The sequence below is a fragment of the Ranitomeya variabilis genome, chromosome 1 (genome assembly GCF_051348905.1).
Source record: "Ranitomeya variabilis isolate aRanVar5 chromosome 1, aRanVar5.hap1, whole genome shotgun sequence".
NCBI lineage: Eukaryota > Metazoa > Chordata > Amphibia > Anura > Dendrobatidae > Ranitomeya > Ranitomeya variabilis.
In genome coordinates, this window is record NC_135232.1 from 49,152,906 (window position 1) to 49,175,486 (window position 22,581).

General features: G+C 40.6%; 1 protein-coding gene across 7 annotated transcripts in view; it reads right to left on the reverse strand.

Annotated features, from left to right (window-relative positions):
• The window catches only part of ZBTB7C (zinc finger and BTB domain containing 7C), a 285,106-nt gene that overhangs the window by 17,874 nt on the left and 244,651 nt on the right, over positions 1-22,581 (reverse strand). The window contains exon 1 of one of the 7 annotated variants that reach the window (XM_077283338.1): positions 9,259-9,279. The exons of 5 other annotated variants lie outside the window; for them this stretch is intronic. In XM_077283338.1, the coding sequence (XP_077139453.1) occupies positions 9,259-9,272 (14 nt within the window). In that variant the 5' untranslated portion in view covers positions 9,273-9,279. Of the gene's footprint in view, positions 1-8,991; positions 9,162-9,258; positions 9,280-22,581 lie in introns of those variants that run through there. One more of the 7 variants, XM_077283330.1, reaches the window with a different exon arrangement.

Consider the following 22,581-nt stretch of genomic DNA (forward strand, 5'->3'; position numbering starts at 1 on the left):
CGTCTGATCCATGGTTAAACATTCATTCTGTGATAGTAAAATGAATAGCTTCAGTTGACTACTTCCTCGTCATCATCATTATCTGTGTTGTTGCATCCCAGTAATCTGTTAACACATATATACGGTAAGCTGTAAAACCGCAGCCTGTGTCTGATCCATTCCGTCCGTGGTTCCGGCAGGATGGATCAGCTGACAGATTCCCTTTCAGGTGGGACATTTGATAAATATGGAGTGACAGATTTATCACAAATTTTGCCGTTTTTCGTTAATGCTTTCTTGGAAAGTTTATTTTTTTTACCCTCAAATGTAAAAAAAAAAAAAACACTTTCTGAAATTTTCCTGTTTGTAAAGACCCTAAGTGCCAAACAATATAGCTGGCATGACCGGTCCAAAGGAATGGTCACCCAACCCCCACATGGCCTTGGTTACCGTGATGCACGCCCCATTTTCATATCCCTGGTTAACAAGACTAATGCACGGAACTTGAAACTCTTGGATTCCAAGGAAAACTTCATGGCCCACATCTACTAGTTGACATATACTAATGTTTTCTCAAATGAGAGCCCCCCAGGTATCAGGACCTGGATACAACTGCTAACGATGTGGCTTCTCTTTGACTTGACTAGAAGATATTGGTAGTAACCCTTCTATGGAGCCATAAGGTGGCCCGACTTTGCAAGAAACATGGTCATGGTTCATCTGAAAGCCTCATTTGCTAGTGATATAGGTGAATATAAGGGTTAAAGTTTCTTTTATCAGCCGAATTGAGGATCATTTTGAGAATAAGAAACGTTCCGGAATGCGAACACTCTGCGGTGCCTGTCATTAAGATCAGTGGCCCTTCCATTGACCCGCTCTTCGATTTTTCATGTTGTATAGGAAGAAGATGTTCACGGGTCGATATTTAATTGAGAAATAGAAGAGGATCCTGTTTATTCAGTATATACAGAACACATTAATTGGCGATGTGCGCTGCCTGCAGCCATTGTCCTGGTTAACCTTGATATATCGTAGATCAATACAGCAATAAAAATATAGCCACTTCTCCTGGAATAGTAGAAAAGTGCTCAAGGAAAGTAATTGTTTTGTTAATCTTAGGCCGTGTCAGGCTCTGGGGAGACATTCGTTCTAAGTCGCAGACACATGATACTCCGGCTCATCACACTCCCACGGCGAAACACACAAAAAAGGGAAAGCAGAAAAATATTTATCCAATTAGTGAATATTATGGTTCTTGTAACAGAATGAATACATTGTATCAGGTAGAATTCCCTTAAAGGGAACCTCACAATTAGAGGCCGAGAATGGAGGTTATTCTGCGCCCTCTGGAGTCCCGACAAACCACTAGTAAAGTAAAAATGTAGATTTATTGTCCACGCGTTTCAGAGTCCACCGACCCCTTCTTCAGGACAACTTGGGTAGATTGTGAGCTTTTTAGGTGTTGTGTCACACACAGCTCTATTATTTGAGCAGTTCTGTTAGTTCTTTACTAATCATTTATGTTGGATAAGAGCCTATTGCGGTCTTGTATTTCTTTATAGCTTAAAGGGAACCTGTCAGCAGGTCTACAGGCCACCACCACTATCTGACCGCGGTTTTAACCAGTACAAGACTGGATGATTCCTCCCCCCCCCCCCCCCCATTAATGAAAAGGTACATTTTCATTCTTTTCCCGTCCACCTGCTCTAAAAGCTCTAGATTTTTTTTTATGGATATTTAAATATTTCTTTTCCTCTTTCTTTCATAATAAGTAGGGTCTAATATTCTTTTAATTTTGTATATTTTAATATTATTTAATGGCCTTCAGCTCGATCTCGGGACATGGTGACTTGATGGATGAACAATCTGTAGGAAGAGCGAATTTGTACAAGCTTAGATAGGTCCACCAGGGTCTTCTCTGCCATTATCGATCTTGTAAAAGCCTAGATAGGTCCACCAGGGCCTTCCCTGCCATTATCGATCTTGTAAAAGCCTAGATAGGTCCACCAGGGTCTTTTCTGCCATTATCGATCTTGTAAAAGCCTAGATAGGTCCACCAGGGTCTTTTCTGCCATTATCGATCTTGTAAAAGCCTAGATAGGTCCACCAGGGTCTTCCCTGCCATTATCAATCTTGTAAAAGCCTAGATAAGTCCACCAGGGTCTTCTCTGCCATTTTTCGATCTTGCAAAAGCCTAGATAGGTCCACCAGGGTCTTCTCTGCCATTATCGATCTTGTAAAAGCCTAGATAGGTCCACCAGGGTCTTCTCTGCCATTGATAGTATCAAGTCATCGGGTTGCTGGTCTTCCTCTTCGCCTTGGTTCCTTCTATTCTTCCCACCATGATGTCCTTCTCCAGTGATGGCTTCCTTCGCATAATGTGTCCAAAGTAGACAAGTCGTAGCTTGGTGATCCTTGCTTCTAGTGACATGTCTGGCTTGATTTGTTCCAAAATTGATTTACTTGTTCTTCTTGTCATCCATGATATTGATAACCTCCTTCTCCAGCACCACATGCCACAAAAATTGGAGGCAAAACATGTCTGTTTTTCACATTTTTTATGACCACTAAAATACATTATAAATTGTGTTCCCTTTTCCATAAAAAAAACTATTTTTATGTATTAGACACTGACTGTCTTACTTTTTTTGTGTGCGCACCGTACAGAGTCCAAAAAGACTTTATTTAAAATACATTTTTATTGTTGATGATTTCCCCTGTAACTGTGACTAGCACATTACTCTCAGTTACAGGGGAAATTATTATTAATTTATTTATTATGCTTTATTTATATAGCGCCATTAATTCCGCAGCGCTTTACAGACATCATCACTGTCCCCATCGGGGTTCACAATCTACGTTCCCTATCAGTATGTCTATGGAATGTGGGAGGAAACCGGAGAACCGAGAGGAAACCCACGGAAACACGGGGAGAACATACAAACTGCCTGCAGATGTTTTCCTTGGTGGGATTTCCACCCAGGAACCCAGCGCAGCAAAAACACAGTGCTAACCACTGAGCCACCGTGCTACCCATAACAAATTAATTCTCTTGCCTGCACAGCAGAACTGCTCTGGCTTTGCTGAACGCCTACTGCCTCCCTACACCCAGCAATCCCATGATCACTGGAACCGGAGAGGGGAATGCTATCAGTGCTATCTCCTCTCATGTACAGCAATGACTCAGCCCTTTGTGTACAGAGATCAGGAAGGTGAGGATGGTAATTAACCATCTCTGCCTTCTCTATGGAGTGCAGCAGTCTCTGACCGCCAGCTCCCGGATCTTGTAGCTTTATAATGTTGTGTAGCTGCTTACATTGCAAAGATGTTCTAGAATATTATTGCGGAGTACTATGCGGACCAACCTGACGTTTTAAATCGTTGGGCGGTCCATAAGGAATTTAAAAAAAAAAATGTAGTACCCACAAGCGGCCGTATACTAATTACAGGGAAGTCAAACTAGCTGCTGACTGCTGCAGCCGATCACATGTGGGACCAGCTAGAAAGAACGCACGAAGACCTTCATGGCATCTAATTAGCATGGGTGATTAATGGGTAATTAACCTTAATAAGGCCGAATTTAGGCATCCGTATGCACCATTTCCAAATACACACCGTGACCAGATCTTGGCAGACTCCTAGGTATATATGATGCCAGTCCATGCATCACGGTGCATACTCAGACCATAGTATACAGGACTGATTTTGGCCTTAGTTTTATAATTAATTTGCTATTTTGAGAATATTTTAATACATCTTAAAATATCCAATTAGGGGAGTGTAAGTTAAATGCATGGAATTAAGAGAGGGGGGATTCATTGTTCAGGAACCTGGTTTGTTGGTCGGTTACAAAGTGTCTCTCACAATGGAAGACCTGTCCTGCCCTGCTTTACTAAGAAAAATGCATTGGTGTGAGTGGGCAATGTGTAATTCTACATTTCTCGTATGCTGGTGCTCCAGGGAAATTGAACTTTAAATGGAATCTGTCATTATTTTCCATGTAATCCGACAGCAGCACGATGTATGGGTAGAGACCCTGATTACAGCGATGTGTCGCTTACTAGGCTGTGTTGCGGTTTCAATACAATTATCGGGAGGAGATTATCACTACAGGAGTAGGTGTCTTGTGTCTCCAAATCATTCCGCTCTGCCCTCACCACTCGTTCACAGCTTTCTGCCTATGCATAGTGTATACAAAATGTGACCAATCAATGGTGTGGGCGGGGTTATACAGGGCTCAGCATTCCGAGCTCTGCTCCGTAAAAAAGCTGCGATTGTATCAGAGTGGCAGCAGCAGACTAGCAAGTGGGGGCTGGAATCAGAGTCTCAGCCCCTACAGGATGCTGCTCTCGGATTACATAGCAAACACCTGGTGACACATTCCTTTCCTTACAGGTTACAGCTGATAGTTGGGGCTTTAATCAGGTCAACATTTACTGCCCAAATAAAACCATCCCTTTAATAAGGCATTACAATCCCCAGCTATTACTTGGAAATAAAGCAGCGTCTTGCTCTGTAATGCTTACTTTGCCCTGTGGTGGCGCTGCAGGGTTATTGAAAAGTTACTGCTTGGCACCCCCACATCTTACAGGTAATTTGTTTGGGTCCCAGCATATTGATGGAGCGCCCTTTTAATAAAAAGGACTTTCTCAAAGCAGACGGCTCCGTTGTTGCAGAGTTATTATAAACGTGTTGGCTTTCTTTTTAAATCTAATATATAAAGCTGAATGTGTGTGTGTGTGTATGTATGTATGTATGTATGTATGTCCGGGATTGGCATCTGAACCGTAGCAGCTACAGCCACAAAATTTTGCACAGTCACACGTCTGGACCCCGAGAGCGTCATAGGCTATGTTGTGAGGTGAAATTTTAACCCCGCGCTTTCCAATTCACCAAACAATTTTGCCCCTATCTACATAATGGGGAAAAAGTGAAAGGAAAAGTGTTGGAGGCGTCGCAGCTACAGGCACAAAATTTTGCACAGTCACACGTCTGGACCCTGAGAGCGTCAAAGCTATATTGTGAGGTGAAATTTTAACCCCGCGCTTTCCAAGTCACCAAACAATTTTGCCCCTATCTACATAATGGGGAAAAAATGAAAGGAAAAGTGTTGGAGGCAAATTAACAGCTGCCAGATGTGAACAAGGGGGACTTAAAGAATGACAGCGATGGCACCAAAGAGTATATACTGTACAGTTGCTAAGGTGGGGCCCCAACATGGGATAATCACACCACCACGGGGATATGAACACACACACAAAATGCGCCACACACTACCACGTGCTCGAACACATATACCACCCTCAGTGCACATTTCACCACACATACACCAACCTCGCCACATAAAAGTAGAAACACAAAAGTCGCCGCTCAAAACTCGCCACGCGCAAAACTCTCCACATGCAAAACTCGCCACACGTGCAAAACTCGCCACACGCAAAACTTGCACACGCAGAAAAATTGCCACACGCAGAAAAATTGCCACATGCACAAAAGTTGCAACACATGCAAAAGTTGCCTCACACAAAACTTGCACATACTCAAAAGGCACCACACATAAAACTCGCCACGCGCAAAACTCGCCATGCGCAAAACTTGCTGCACACAACTTGCTACACTAACCTGTCACATGCAACTCGACACACAAAAAGTTGCTACACGCATGTCGCCACACAAAACTCATCTCACAAAAGTCCCTACATGCATGTCGCCACACGCAACTCAACACACACAACTTGACACACGAAACTCGCCCTAAAACACACACAAGTCTGGTATCCTTCAAAAATAAAAATCTGATTAATAAGCAGACAAACTACAAGAGCAACAAATGTACCATATAGGAATCCGGCAGCTGTCAGTCACATGACCAGTCTATTATGTGTATGTGTGAGCTAATATATACTGCCAGGGGGTGGGCTTACTGTTGGCTGGGGATTTATCAGGCTGCCATTTTAGCTTACAAATACTGAGGTAAAAATACTGACCAAATAACGTGTGAACGAGGGCTAATACAGGAGGAGATGGCATACAGCTATATACTATATACAGGAGATGACACACAGGTATATACTATTTACAGGGGAGATGACACACAGGTATATACTATATACAGGAGGAGATGACACACAGATATATACTATATACAGGAGAGATGACACACAGGTATATACTATATAGAGGAGGAGATGACATACAGGTACATACTACATACAGGAGGAGATGACATACAGGTATATACTATATACAGGAGGAGATGACACACAGGTATATACTATATACAGGAGCAGATTACCTACAGGTATATAGTATATACAGGAGGAGATGACACAGGTATATGCTATGTATAGGAGGAGATGACATACAGGTATATACTATATACAGGAGATGACACACAGATATATACTATATATAGGTGAGATGACACACAGGTATATACTATATACAGGAGATTACATACAGGTATATCTAATATATAAAGCTGAATGTGTGTATGTATGTATGTGTGTATGTCCGGGATTGGCATCTGTACCGTCGCAGCTACAGCCACAAAATTTTGCACAGTCACACGTCTGGACCCCGAGAGCGTCATAGGCTATGTTGTGAGGTGAAATTTTAACCCCGCGCGTTCCAATTCACCAAACAATTTTGCTCCTATCTACATAATGGGGAAAAAGTGAAGGGAAAAGTGTTGGAGGAAAATTGACAGCTGCCAGATGTGAACAATGAGGACTTAAAGAATGAGAGCGATGGCGACAAAGAGTATATACCGTACAGTTGCTAAGGTGGGGCCCCGACATGGGATACTCACCACACACGGGGATATGAACACAAACACAAAATGCGCCACACACTACCACGTGCTTGAACACATATACCACCCTCAGCACACATTTCACCACACACACACACCAACCTCGCCACATAAAAGTCGAAACACAAAAGTCACCACTCAAAACTCGCTACATGCAAAACTCGCCATATGCAAAACTAGGCTCACGCAAAACTCGCCACACGTGCAAAACTCACCTCATGGAAAACTCACCTCATGCAAAACTTGCACACACAGAAAAATTGCCACATGTACAAAAGTTGCACCACATGCAAAAGTTGCCTCACACAAAACTTGCACATACTCAAAATGCACCACACATAAAACTCGCCACGCGCAAAACTCGCCATGCACAAATCTTGCTGCACACAACTTGCTACACTAACCTGTCACATGCAACTCAACACACAAAATGTTGCTACACGCATGTCGCCACACAAAACTCATCTCACAAAAGTCGCTACATGCATGTCGCCACACGCAACTCAACACACACAACTTGACACATAAAACTCGCCCTAAAACACACACAAGTCTGGTATTGTCCTTCAAAAATAAAAATCTGATTAATAAGCAAACTACAAGAGCAACAAATGTACCATATAGGAAATACGGCAGCTGTCAGTCACATGACCTGTCTATTATGTGTATGTGTGAGCTAATATATACTGCCAGGGGGGAGGGCTTCCTGTTGGCTGGGGATTTATCAGGCTGCCAATAGCAACCAATCACAGCTCAGCTTCTATTTTGCTACAGTTAATTAACCTGAGCTCTGATTGGTTAATATAGGCAACAAAGACATTCTCAGTATAACAAAGCTAATATATGTTGTGAAATGCTTCTATTTGCTTAGTTTTTGCCTTTTAATAATTACATTTCTATCTATTTGTTTTGTGGTTTTTGTGTGCAGAATAAATTTTTGTTAACACATTCTATTTTGCTAACAGCAGTCATTAACCCGGGCGAAGCCGGGTAGTACAGCTAGTTGTGTTATAAACCGAAAATGAAATAAATCCAATTTTTTTTTTTTCTATACTATATTTCTCGGTTTGTTCTATATTCTTGAAGCAACCCCCCCCATGTAACAATTTTGGTTGGGGAGGTGTTTATTGCTGTCTGTTCTGTCTTCACTAGAGGGCAAAGCAAGTACAACGGTAAAGATATTAAATGCCGAAACACTGCCAAGAAGAAGAAGAGGAGGAGGTGGAGGCGGCAGCGGCGGGGAGACTGAGACAGGCAGAGGCAAGAGGAACTTGAGGGCATCAATTAACCCATCCAATGCCATGATAAAACAAGTTAGCTACTTATATAGGATGATAGAAAGAAATCTCCATTATATATAGAAGTCTCAGCATTAATAATGAAAAAGGATGAGAAATCGAAGGACAAAATCTGGACTAATTTAGAAGCTTCCTAATTATTGGCTAGAAGTTAATAATCACAGATTCACCTGGAGCTTTTGGCCCAACATATAGGAAAACTAATACAAGTCATAGGCTTCCTATGTATTTTTACAGTAAAATAAAAGGGATAAAATTATGTTAAATTCCCCACTTTAGGTATGGACAAGTCTAGCTTGAAACCGAAAAAAAAAACACATCGTCAATATATCGGCAACAACAAGCTATGGTGTAAACTCTGGGATACTAGAGCCATCAGAAGGAGCTTTAGGAATTTGGCACCCAGTTAGTCCTATTATTATGGGTCGGGATTCCAGTTTAATAAAAAAAAGTTTTCTTTCCATTATAATCAGACCGGCAATCCAGAAATATACCAAAAAATGTACATTATTTTACTAAGATGCAAAAAAATAAAGTTACTCCTAGACAAAAAGTATCAAGCGGTATATATTCGAACGTATGGGATGTTTTGGCAGATCTGAAGCTAACCCTTAGAAATTTGCAGAAAACGACTCAATAATGCATTATCCTTCCTTACTGCAGATGTACAGCACAGATGTTACAGAGCTGAGTTTGTCATTTTGCACAATATGTTGTCTAGAACACTGTACTTGGTGTTATCTCAGAGTTATCACAGCCAATACCACCCCAAAAAGCTTTTAGACCCATTATGTTCTGCTACGTCTACACCCATCTCACCCCCTTTTTCTCACTGTGCCCCCAGCATTGTTTCCATGATTTGCAATAGGATTTCTTAATATGCAGATAAACATACGATACCTTGGTGTGTCTGTGCTGCTGGAGTTATGACCCCATTTGAGCAGATTATTGCAGTTTGCAATCATTGGATTCAAAATACTGCAGTCAGCGCTGCAAACAGTAATCCAAAGCAAGGAACTGATGAGACACAGTCCCCTAGGGTTAGACCGTGCTCCAGACAAGCCTGAGAGTTTGGCTTCTACTCTGGTCTCACCACCTACTAAACAACCCTACTAGTCCCCCCCACCCAACAACATCAGCACGTCACATCTGAAGGTAAAGACCAACCCTTGTGTCTTCATTCAGAACTTGGAATCCGGGCCAAGAGTGTGATTGTAAACCTGCCTAATAGCCACACCCGAGCCAATAATCAGAGGGCCCAGCCCCAGCTTTCCCTGCTAATATCTCTGCTACACAAACACTTCTGGGTCTGTGCTATGCCCACTGTTACATAACCCTTAACTGGTCATAGAATCAATATATACGTGGACTATACCTTATACTATATTCTTGTACATAGGAGCAGTATTATAGTAGTTATATTATTGTGTATAAAGGTAGTATTATAGTAGTTATATTATTGTGTATAAAGGTAGTATTATAGTAGTTATATTCTTGTACATAGGAGGCAGTATTATAGTAGTTATATTCTTGTACATAGGAGCAGTATTATAGTAGTTATATTCTTGTACATAGGAGCAGTATTATAGTAGTTATATTCTTGTACATAGGAGCAGTATTATAGTAGATATATTCTTGTACATAGGGGCAGTATTATAGTAGTTATATTCTTGTACGTAGGGGCAGTATTATAGTAGTTATATTCCTGTATATAGGAGGCAGTATTATAGTAGTTATATTCTTGTACATAGGGGCAGTATTATAGTAGTTATATTCTTGTACATAGGGCAGTATTATAGTAGATATATTCTTGTACATAGGGCAGTATTATAGTAGTTATATTCTTGTACATAGGGGCAGTATTATAGTAGTTATATTCCTGTATATAGGAGGCAGTATTAAAGTAGTTATATTCTTGTACATAGGGGCAGTATTATAGTAGTTATATTCTTATACATAGGGCAGTATTATAGTAGATATATTCTTGTACATAGGGCAGTATTATAGTAGTTATATTCTTGTATGTAGGGGCAGTATTATAGTAGTTATATTCCTGTATATAGGAGGCAGTATTATAGTAGTTATATTCTTGTACATAGGGGCAGTATTATAGTAGTTATATTCTTGTACATAGGGCAGTATTATAGTAGATATATTCTTGTACATAGGGCAGTATTATAGTAGTTATATTCTTGTACGTAGGGGCAGTATTATAGTAGTTATATTCTTGTACATAGGAGCAGTATTATAGCAGTTATATTATCGTGTATAAAGGTAGTATTATAGCAGTTATATTCTTGTATATAGGAGGCAGTATTACAGTAGTTATATTCTTGTACATAGGGGCAGTATTATAGTAGTTATATTCTTGTACATAGGGGCAGTATTATAGTAGTTACATTCTTGTACATAGGGGAGCAGTATTGTAGTAGTTATATTCTTGTACATAGGAGCAGTATTATAGTAGATATATTCTTGCACATAGGGGCAGTATTATAGTAGTTATATTCTTGTACATAGGGGCAGTATTATAGTAGTTATATTCTTGTACATAGGGGCAGTATTATAGTAGTTATATTCTTGTACATAGGGGCAGTATTATAGTAGTTATATTCTTGTACATAGGAGCAGTATTATAGTAGTTATATTCTTGTACATAGGAGGCAGTATTATAGTAGTTATATTCTTGCACATAGGAGCAGTATTATAGTAGTTATATTCTTGTACATAGGAGCAGTATTATAGTAGTTATATTCTTGTACATAGGGGCAGTATTATAGTAGTTATATTCTTGTACATATTGGCAGTATTATAGTAGTTGTATTCTACTCCTACTGCAGGATAAATTCTGTATCAGAACTGGTTGGAATTAATACAATTGTAAAGTAATCGAATTGTATGAAATCTATAGGTTTGACTATTAGCTCTATATAGAAATATTGTCATTTACTGACCGCAAGCAGAGAAGTTGAAAATGGTGAGAAATTAAAATTAAAGGTTTATTTGAATGCTATGAAACTTTTTATTATACCATGATCAGAGCTTATGTATATAAAATCTCATAAAAAAAAAAAGACAAGTGAAAATTATCTCCTGCAAATAATGTAATAATGCGGTGCTGGCGCCCAGGTGATCACCAGGGAGTGATAGGTTTGACTACAGGGCAGAGGATGACGCGGCGTATTCTAGCCTGATAATAACAGGAGCGCAGTGTAATTTTCCTTCATTATCACCATCAGCGTCAGATGTCAGTGACAGGTTACATATTCAGCAGCTTGTCCATTAGCACATTAGACGTGGATGATAGATGAAAATCCAGGACATGCAATGGCGCACGCGTTGGTGGTAAACGGTTACATAAACATTTATCTCTACATGTGGATTTCACACTTGGATCTTGATTTCACCCTCTCTATTAATATTAGCCGTGAATAACTGACCAAGGAAATTATTGTTTTTGATAATTAATTAATTCATCATTATCAACCATCAACTGAAAATAGAAGTTTCTTTTACGCTTTTTTTTAAACTTGGATGTTTCTTAAAAATGCATGCGTGACATGTTATCTCGTGAATTATCCTTTTTTAATGATAAACACGGTTGTGTATGATCTCGCAACTTAAATCCATTGATGTCAACGTGGCTGTAATACCACACACAACCTGTGGACAAGTGTGGCACTGTTTTTGGAAAAGAAGAAAAAAAAAAAGTAGCCATGCTTTTCTAATCTTGGTCAACCTTCTCGATGTAAATCATAAAGTCCCCCCCCCAAAATGTCACAGAAAAGGGCGAGGTTAGTGATCTGAAACCTGTGGCTGTCCAACTGGAGCGAAACCACAGTTGGCCACAAAGCCTCTGGCTTTCAGGACATGGTGGGAGTAGTTGTAGTTTTGTAACAGCTGGAGAGCCATTAATTGAGCCAGAAGATGACTGTAGGCAGTAAGGATGCTGTATTGGTAATAACATTGTATCTCCTGATGGAGCACAGGCGAAACGTTGGGGCAGATTTACTAAGCTGCATGCTCCAGAAATCTAGATAAAAGGGGCTTTCCATTATAGTTATGTCTCCCCTATCAATACTTTTTTCTGTCCTCTTCAGTTTTGGGATTTTGCTCAACAATGTGTGCAATGCTTTCAGTTAATTCATCATGTGCAACTTTTTGAAATGTTGCCATTTGTTTTGTGCAAGGCCATTCTGCAGAACAAAATCTCCTTTTTTTGCCCATGCAACGTTCTAAAACTTGTCGTAGAGGATCCTAACAACACAGGAACATGTCCTTAGCTTATAGGGGACCTGCCATCAACCAAGAGAATAGTAGTTATCTGCAGCCACAGAGCTAATCTGCAGTTGCACGACATTATAAACATATTATGGGATCGTTCACACGAGCGATGGTTGTCTCTTCCGAGAGAATCTGATCGATAATGGTAATGAGACCGGTCTCAAACTCTGATTGGGGTCTGTTTACAGTGATCTCGCATGAGACAATCTGATCACAACTATGGAGAAGATGGAGAACTTAATTTCTCCATCTTCTCCATTGTTTGTGTCCAAGGATTTCGGACTGAACTTTGATGCAGTCCTATGTTTTACATGCATCCGTAGACTTGAATGGGTGCACGTGATCCGATTTGCGGAACCACCATTTTTTTTCTCATACCGCATTGGCGTGATAAAAAAACCAAAACGCAGATCTGCACAGCCCCAAAGAATAACATTGCTCCGAGTGCAATCCTATAAAACATCGGATAGCATTTGGCCATGTTTTAGGCTTGTGTGAGAGAACCCTAACTGGAAGTTATTTTGAATATAAATTTTTTTACATATCACTATCTTTATTAAAAAAAAAAAAAAAAAAAACTACTTCCTGTTCTTTTCAGGAAGAGTTTACAGCAGTTTCATTATCATCAGAGGCAGGATTACAATGACCAATAACATCTATATACACCGCTGATAACACAGTATCCACTAATCACAAGAGGTGATTTTCATAGATTCCGGACCCTTCACAATGATCTTTGCACACGCTCATTAGATGCTTCAAAACAAAAGATATTGCTGCTAATATTCGTGTGGATTTCCTGAAACAAAAGCAAGTTAGTCTAAAAAAAGCAAATGCCTAGTGCGAAATGTGCAAGATTTCATAAGGAATTATAATATAAGGAATTAAAGGAAATCTATCGTTACAATATTACTACCGAAACTAGTGGTACGGCTGTATAGGAACCAGTACAACAATTAAAATGATACCTGACTTGTAGCTATCCGATGCGTTAGTGCTGAGAAATATACAAGCTTTGATACCACATGCAAATTAGCCTTTGAGTGCAATGGGGGCGTGTTCATGAGTCTATTAACACGCCCCCAGTGCATTTCCTGGCTAATATGCAGCTGGATTTCTCAGCGCTAACGCATCGGATTGCTGCAAGACTGGTATCATTTTAATTGTTTCACTAGGACCTATCCAGCCGTACCACTAGATTGAGCAGTAAAGTAATCCTGACAGGTTCTCTTTAAACATGAAGCTGTGACAGATTCCTTCTTAAGTACAGAAATCATCCAGTCCTGCTCAGGATCTTCTTTCTCGCTGTGATTCCTTTCTACAGCCCCACAGGGCGACAGACTTTGCAGGGAGGACAATGCGGCCCCGGGTCTCCTCCTTCCCGCACACCCACATTTTGAACATCTTGTCTCAGGGATAATGTGTTATTAAACCACCCACCCTAATAGCAGCGAGCGCTTCCCCCCGGGCAAGAAGGTGTTTTCAGCACCTGCTAATATCTAAGTAGCGAGACACATCCAAAACATGAAATCCCAGCTATGTTTATTCAACCCTGGGCGAGATGATTACTACATGCGCCCCTCGCCCTCAGGGAGTGTCAACTACTCAGGTACGCCATCGCTCCGGATTTCCCTGCACTCACGGTCATGTACGGAGTCACTAACCTCATCATCACTCTTATTACACCGTCTACCCCAGGGGGTTGGACCCGATGACCCCGGAGGGCCCTTCCATCTCCAATACTCTAGGCTTCTATGATGAATATAACATTGCTATTCCCCATCTCATCACCCTTGTAATATGATCACCCTCATCTATAACAATTATAGGACTATCTCCCATCTCACTACCGTATAACACGGCCTAGTGCTAGAAGATAAAACATGGCATAGCCCTCGGCCCAGTGTTATTCTGTGGGGCAGATCACATCTGCGATTGTTTTTTCATGCCGATTTGGCATGAGAGAAGAATCCATTGGCAGCGAGACATGGCTTAGTCGCTCCTATACAAGTCTATGGGTGTCTGTGAAACATCGGACTGCACTCGGATATCATCCAAGTGCAGTGCGATTCCCACCGACGCCGGCAGCAGAGAAGATGTAGAAATTACTTTCTCCGTCTCCTCCGCACCTGTGTTCCGATCCTGTCAAGCGAGAAGATCGGAGGACAGTAGCATGACACTCGGCTCACGCTCGCAGCAGAGCAGGAGCCGAGGGTCGTTAGCATATCGCATCCAATGCTCTCACATCATATGCTATACGCTGGTGTGACTCCGGCCTTATTATTACACTTCCATCACCCTTACTACGGTACATCAAACCATCTACTCTCATTCTTATCATCAGTGTATTATATTATTATTATACCTTATTATTACATCGTACCCCAATCTCCTTATTAATGCCCTAATCATATAATATGGCCCACGTATTATAACCCTTAATACATAGTACACCCCATTCTCCTTACTATCACCCCTATTATATAATATCCCAGGAACAGCTATTGGCTTTATTATATCATACCTCTACTCTCCGTATTATCACCCTAATCATATAATACCCCTCATTCTTTTTATGATCATCCATATTATATATTACATCCCCACGCTCCTTATTATCACACTTATTATATGGTACACTCCCAATCGCCTTATTATATAGTATCCCCAATGCCCCGTACTATCACCCTTATTATATAGTACACCCCACTCTCCTTATTATCACCCTTATTATATAGTACACCCCACTCTCCTTATTATCACCCTTATTATATATTACATCCTCACTCTCCTTATTATCACCCTTATTATATAGTACACCCCACTCTCCTTATTATCACCCTTATTATATAGTACACCCCACTTTCCTTATTATCACCCTTATTATATAGTACATCCTCACTCTCCTTATTATCACCCTTATTATAATGTATAATACCCCCACTCTCCTTATTAACACCCTTATTATATAGTACACCTCACTCTCCTTATTATCACCCTTATTATATAGTACACCCCACTCTCATTATTATCACCCTTATTATATAGTATCCCCAATGCCCCGTACTATCACACTTATTATATAGTACACCCCACTCTCATTATTATCACCCTTATTATATAGTACACCCCACTCTCATTATTATCACCCTTATTATATAGTACACCCCACTCTCATTATTATCACCCTTATTATAATGTATAATACCCCCACTCTCCTTATTAACACCCTTATTATATAGTACACCTCACTCTCCTTATTATCACCCTTATTATATAGTATCCCCAATGCCCCGTACTATCACACTTATTATATTACATCCTCACTCTCCTTATTATCACCCTTATTATATAGTACACCCCACTCTCCTTATTATCACCCTTATTATATATTACATCCTCACTCTCCTTATTATCACACTTTTTATACTGTATAATACCCCTACTCTCCTTATTAATGTTATAATCACATTTGTTACATTAGTACTATCTTTACACGATCATAAATCTCATCTGATCATAATCGCCATCTTTGCCATCACTCCAATTTTCAGCATCACCCTTTTCTATAGTGCCCATTTCATCTGAGCTCGAACCACCTTTTTAAGGTCATGCCATAGCATCTCAATCAGATTAAGGTCAGGACTTTGACTAGGCCACTCCAAAGTCTTAATTTTGTTTTTCTTAAGCCATTCAGAGGTGGACCTGCTGGTGTGTTTTAGACCATTGTCCTGCTTCATAACCCAAGTGCGCTTCTGCTTGAGGTCACAAACAGACGGCCGGACATTCTCCTTCAGGATTTTTTGGTGGACAACAGAATTCATGGGTCCTGAAGCAGTAAAACAACCCCAGACCATCACATTACCACCACCATATTTTACTGTTGATTATTACCCCCCATGTATTTCATTATCCTCTCAAAAATCATAAATAGATTTTCTTTTTATTGTGCCCCCTTATTACTTCATTGTCCTGTGTCTGATGCTTAGTTGTAGCCGTTTTTTCAGCTGTAGGATGAGAATAACTTCTTATGTTATCACTCAACCACCGATTGTTAGATTTAGACATTTGTCTGCGCTGAGCTCCCCCTAGTGGTGGCTGACAGAAGCTACAATGTTATCAGTTTACTCCATTCCTTTGCAGGATATTCCTATATCTATATGAGAAAATAAAAAAATTATGTACAATCTAAAAATACATTAAGAAATTAATCAGAACAGGTTAAATGCATAAACCCCGACAATAGGTCCACTTTAACTCCCAATTGACCTTGATATACTGGACCGATCATTGCATTACATAAGTAGCCATAAAATCTGTTCTACCTTATTAAGTAAAAGTTGTGATCTCATGTAAAAGAAAAACTACACTTCACTAGTTATTACGATGGTTTATTTCCAAGCAATGGAAGTGAAAGGTGAAGGTGCTCTCAACGGGGAAGACCAATCCCAGTGATACATATCCTGCCAGAGAGAGAGAATAGCCAGGAAGGAGATCCCCTCCCTCCGGTCATTTATGCCCACACCTCTCATCTGTCCCATTGTATTTCTATATATACTGTATACATATATATCTCACTCACTGCACAATTGCACTTTTTCTGCCATTTGCTTCATTTTGGGTGTAAGCGGCAATAAAAGTGATGCAATAATCCTGTTTATTACACTGTGAATCAGTTTGGCTGTGTCTCCAGTTCCAGCTCTGGCGTATACGGACCCAGTATGGCAGACGGTCGCACAGACAAGAGGAAATGAAGACTCTGCAATTGTCTCCCCTGGCACTTCTGCCATGCAAGAAAATGCCAAGTATGACCTGAAAATTGACTCCCCGGCCATGAGGGTCGATTAAATAAATGTGCCACCCATGTCACCATTAGAGATGAGAGGACCAGTGGAAGTTACGGCTCATCTGGTTCTACCGACCGTTAGTCCAAAGTACCAGAACTTAAACCTGATCCCTAATCCCTTAGAAATCAATGGGGACCTGAACTTTGGAGGCTGGAAAATCTCTCTCTTTCTCTCTCTACCTCCCTCTCTTTCCCTCTCCTCCCCAAACTGTATTTCCAGAAGAAGTCCACGTTCGGAGTTGCTCATCTCTACTTACCATGTCTCTTGGTGGCTTCCAGATACGGATCATAGATGAGGGTCCAATAGTTGGGTCCAAATGAGAAGTGTGATGGTGTGATATGTTATGTGGGTATCATTTTGTGTATATTTATACTTTACTGATTTTCATAGTGTTCTCTTGTTGCCCTGTATCATTCAGTGTATTCCCCATATTGTCTAGAGTCTCAATTACCTTCCAAAAGGCTGATAATTGGATTAGCTCACTTACTGTCTGCAGCCTGACTGTATCTATGCCTCTTGATGACCTCCTGTAATTCTTTAATCCCAGAGGCACCTTTGTCAGGTCTGGGAGGCCTGAAAACCACCCTAACCTGTCTGACTACCCCTGGACATAAGGAGGGGGCTGGGGAGGACAGGAGCTGGGAAGTCAGATCCTGTGTAGTGAGGATGGTGTGAACACAGTACGTCAGAGAGAAAGGGAAGCATATGGATTTTTTTATCCTATGTCTGCTGGATTGTTGGACTCTCATCTCCTTGGACATTTTATCCTGTTACTGAACTGCATTCGTGTTCTGGACTATCTTATCCTCAGTGTGGTGGATTGTTTATGGACCTTTTAGTTTTGCCTATAATAAAGGTCTTGGGATTGTTCACACTTCCCTCGCTCTGTTGATTGTGTGATATCGGAGAAGGACCCCGTGACAAGAAGGTTCTGATACCAGTGCAGCAGAAGAAGGCGGGTAAATAGTCTGGAGAAAATCAGGATTTAGAAGCCACTTACATCCAATCTATTTAGAGGAATGAAGACAATTTCCCTTATACAAAGTTTTACAAAGTTTCGTAACTTTCCACGCTTGTCAGAATTAAAAGGAAAAAAAAAAGTTTAGTTCCTCTTTAATCATTGGGGCACTATGGGGTACTCATAGAGGGGATGTCAGTATAAGGTACTGCGCCATTTAACCTAAAAAAAAACCCTTACCCCAGGCTTTGTCTTAAACTCCCACTATAATCGGTATTACATTGCACACAATACCTGCCTAAAAGTATCAGGACTCATTCTGGTCCCCTGTCCTCAATTGGTGCAATATCCGTTGTATAGGAGCTTCCTGCAGTCTAGGCGAGGTGCAAGTGTTACTGCCAGGACATGTTTATATTGTGGAAGTTTGTGGCTGACCACCATGACAGCAGCAAACATTTCTGTTGTTTTTCTTGAACTTCTGACCACCACCGGTCACCTCCTTACAGGACACCTTAATATATGCCTACTTGACAATATGACTCTGCCTTCTGTTCAGGTGCCCAGAGGAAGCGACCCACTACCCCCTTTCTTTTTTCCTGAAATAAACCAAGATTTGGGAAGAGCCTGGGAGATACTATTTCAGCTGCAGCCCACTCTGGGTGGGTTCGCTTCCTTTCTAAAATAAAATTCAGACCATTTCCCGACCGCAACATCTCAAAGAGCTGAGGGCAGAATGGAAAAAGTCAGATAAACACATGGTGATAACTCTGCCCGTCACACAAGGATCGACGGTCGTGGCTGTGCCCACCAGGATGTGTATACATATATATATATATATATATATATATACAGTATATATACTGGGGAATGTGGGGGGACTGATATTTACTGCGTAGCAATGAAATCAGCAACAGATGCTTAGGGGAAATAATATCATGCAGGGTGGACGCCTGAGTCACTGACAGCGAGGGTGCGGACGTCAGTCGCAAGGATATTCTAAGGAGCTGGGTGTGGGGCTACAGGAGGGGGAGAAGGGCGTATTAAACAATGCAAACACCAAATGTCAGAATGTTTGATCTAGCTCAGCTCCGAGGGCGCAGCAGGTGAAGGCAGGCCAAGCTTAGTGTGCCAAGCAGAAGTGCCAGGCAATTTCTTGCAAAAGATGCCAATTGGAAGGCGGATGATTTGTGGGGTACTAAAAGTGTAGTTTGCGACGCTACTAACACATACCAGCATCAAAAAGCTTTGTGGGATTGTGAGGAAGCTTATATATTTCCCAGAAGGTATACAGGAGTGCCATTTTTTTTTTAGATACTTTATGGAAGTATTGTTACGACATTATTATTAGAACACTGTATGGAGGTATTATTTAAGTTGTATAGGACACTGTTATTTAGTCATTATTTTGGTACAATTTGGCAAATACCTCCATATGGCGCCAAATAACAGCACCAGATAATCTACATAATACTTCCATACAGTGGCCTAGCAACAACATGTATAGAAATATTATTTAGATTATCTGGCGCTTTTATTGGGCACCATAAGGAGGCATTATATAGGTACTATCCAACACTTTATTTGGATACTGTACAAAGTTATTCTTAAGCTATATGCGATTGTTATTTGGAAACTATGGAGGTATTATTTATACTCTATTTGGCACTGTTATTTATATTCTGAATTATTATTCCAACACATCAGACTCTCGCCTACCACGGAAACCTTCAAAAGGAACCTGAAGACCCACCTCTTCCGACAAGCCTACAACCTGCAGTGATCCTCAGTCTGCTGAACTGCCGCACGACCAGCTCTACCCTCTCCTAGTGTATCCTCACCCATCCCCTGTAGACTGTGAGCCCTCGCGGGCAGGGTCCTCTCTCCTCCTGTACTTGTGTGTGCCTTGTTTTACTCCTGTTTATTGTACTTGTCTATATTTGCCCCGTTCACGTGTAAAGCGCTATGGAATAAATGGCGCTATAAAAATGTATAATAATAATTAAGGTTTTATTTGGACACTATATGAACCTACTATTTGCATAGTGTGTGGAGGAATTATTTAGGTTGCGTATTACACAGTTCAATGGGCACTTGTGCATGACTTTATGGATGACTATGGGCTGTGCAATATACTTTATGGATGACTGTGGGCTGTGCATTATACTTTATGGATGACTGTGGGCTGTGCATTATACTTTATGGATGACTATGGGCTGTGCATTATACTTTATGGATGACTATGGGCTGTGCATTATACTTTATGGATGACTGTGGGCTGTGCATTATACTTTATGAATGACTATGGGCTGTGCATTATACATTATGGATGACTGTGGGCTGTGCATTATACTTTATGAATGACTATGGGCTGTGCATTATACATTATGGATGACTGTGGGCTGAGCATTATACTTTATGAATGACTATGGGCTGTGCATTATACTTTATGGATGACTATGGGCTGTGCATTATACTTTATGGATGACTATGGGCTGTGCATTATACTTTATGAATGACTATGGGCTGTGCATTATACTTTATGGATGACTGTGGGCTGAGCATTATACTTTATGGATGACTATGGGCTGTGCATTATACTTTATGAATGACTATGGGCTGTGCATTATAATTTATGGAGGATTATGGGCTGTGCATTATACTTTATGGATGACTATGGGCTGTGCATTATACTTTATGGATGACTATGGGCAGTGCATTATATTTTATGGAGGACTATGGGCTGTGCATTATACTTTATGGATGACTATGGGCTGTGCATTATACTTTATGGATGACTGTGGGCTGAGCATTATACTTTATGGATGACTATGGGCTGTGCATTATACTTTATGAATGACTATGGGCTGTGCATTATACTTTATGGAGGACTATGGGCTGTGCATTATACTTTATGGATGACTGTGGGCTGTGCATTATACTTTATGGAGGACTATGGGCTGTGCATTATACTTTATGGATGACTATGGGCTGTGCAATATACTTTATGGATGACTATGGGCTGTGTATTATACTTTATGGATGACTATGGGCTGTGCATTATACTTTATGGAGGACTATGGGCTGTGCATTATACTTTATGGATGACTATGGGCTGTGTATTATACTTTATGGATGACTATGGGCTGTGCATTATACTTTATGGAGGACTATGGGCTGTGCATTATACTTTATGGATGACTATGGGCTGTGCAATATACTTTATGGATGACTATGGGCTGTGTATTATACTTTATGGATGACTATGGGCTGTGCATTATACTTTATGGAGGATTATGGGCTGTGCATTATACTTTATGGATGACTATGGGCTGTGCATTATACTTTATGAATGACTATGGGCTGTGCATTATACTTTATGGATGACTGTGGTCTGTGCATTATACTTTATGCATGACTATGGGCTGTGCATTATACTTTATGAATGACTATGGGCTGTGCATTATACTTTATGGAGGACTATGGGCTGTGCATTATACTTTATGGATGACTATGGGCTGTGCATTATACTTTATGAATGACTATGGGCTGTGCATTATACTTTATGGATGACTGTGGGCTGTGCATTATACTTTATGGATGACTATGGGCTGTGCATTATACTTTATGAATGACTATGGGCTGTGCATTATACTTTATGGATGACTGTGGGCTGAGCATTATACTTTATGGATGACTGTGGGCTGAGCATTATACTTTATGAATGACTATGGGCTGTGCATTATACTTTATGGAGGACTATGGGCTGTGCATTATACTTTATGGAGGACTATGGGCTGTGCATTATACTTTATGGAGGACTATGGGCTGTGCAATATACTTTATGGATGACTATGGGCTGTGCATTATACTTTATGGATGGCTATGGGCTGTGCATTATAATTTATGGAGGATTATGGGCTGTGCATTATACTTTATGGAGGACTATGGGCTGTGCATTATACTTTATGGATGACTGTGGGCTGTGCATTATACTTTATGGATGACTATGGGCTCTGCATTATACTTTATGAATGACTATGGGCTGTGCATTATACTTTATGGAGGACTATGGGCTGTGCATTATACTTTATGGATGACTATGGGCTGTGCATTATACTTTATGGATGACTATGGGCTGTGCATTATACTTTATGGAGGACTTTGGCTGTACATTATACTTTATGGAGGACTATGAGATGTGCATTACACTTTATAGATGATTATGGGATGCATTATACTTTATGGATGACTATGGGCTGTGCATTATACACTGTGGAGGACTATGGGATGTGCATTATACTTTGTGGAGGACTATGGGGTTCATTATACTTTATGAATGATTATGGGGTGCATATATGAGGATGGAGGGTATTCATATATATATTCTGGATGGGGGGGCCC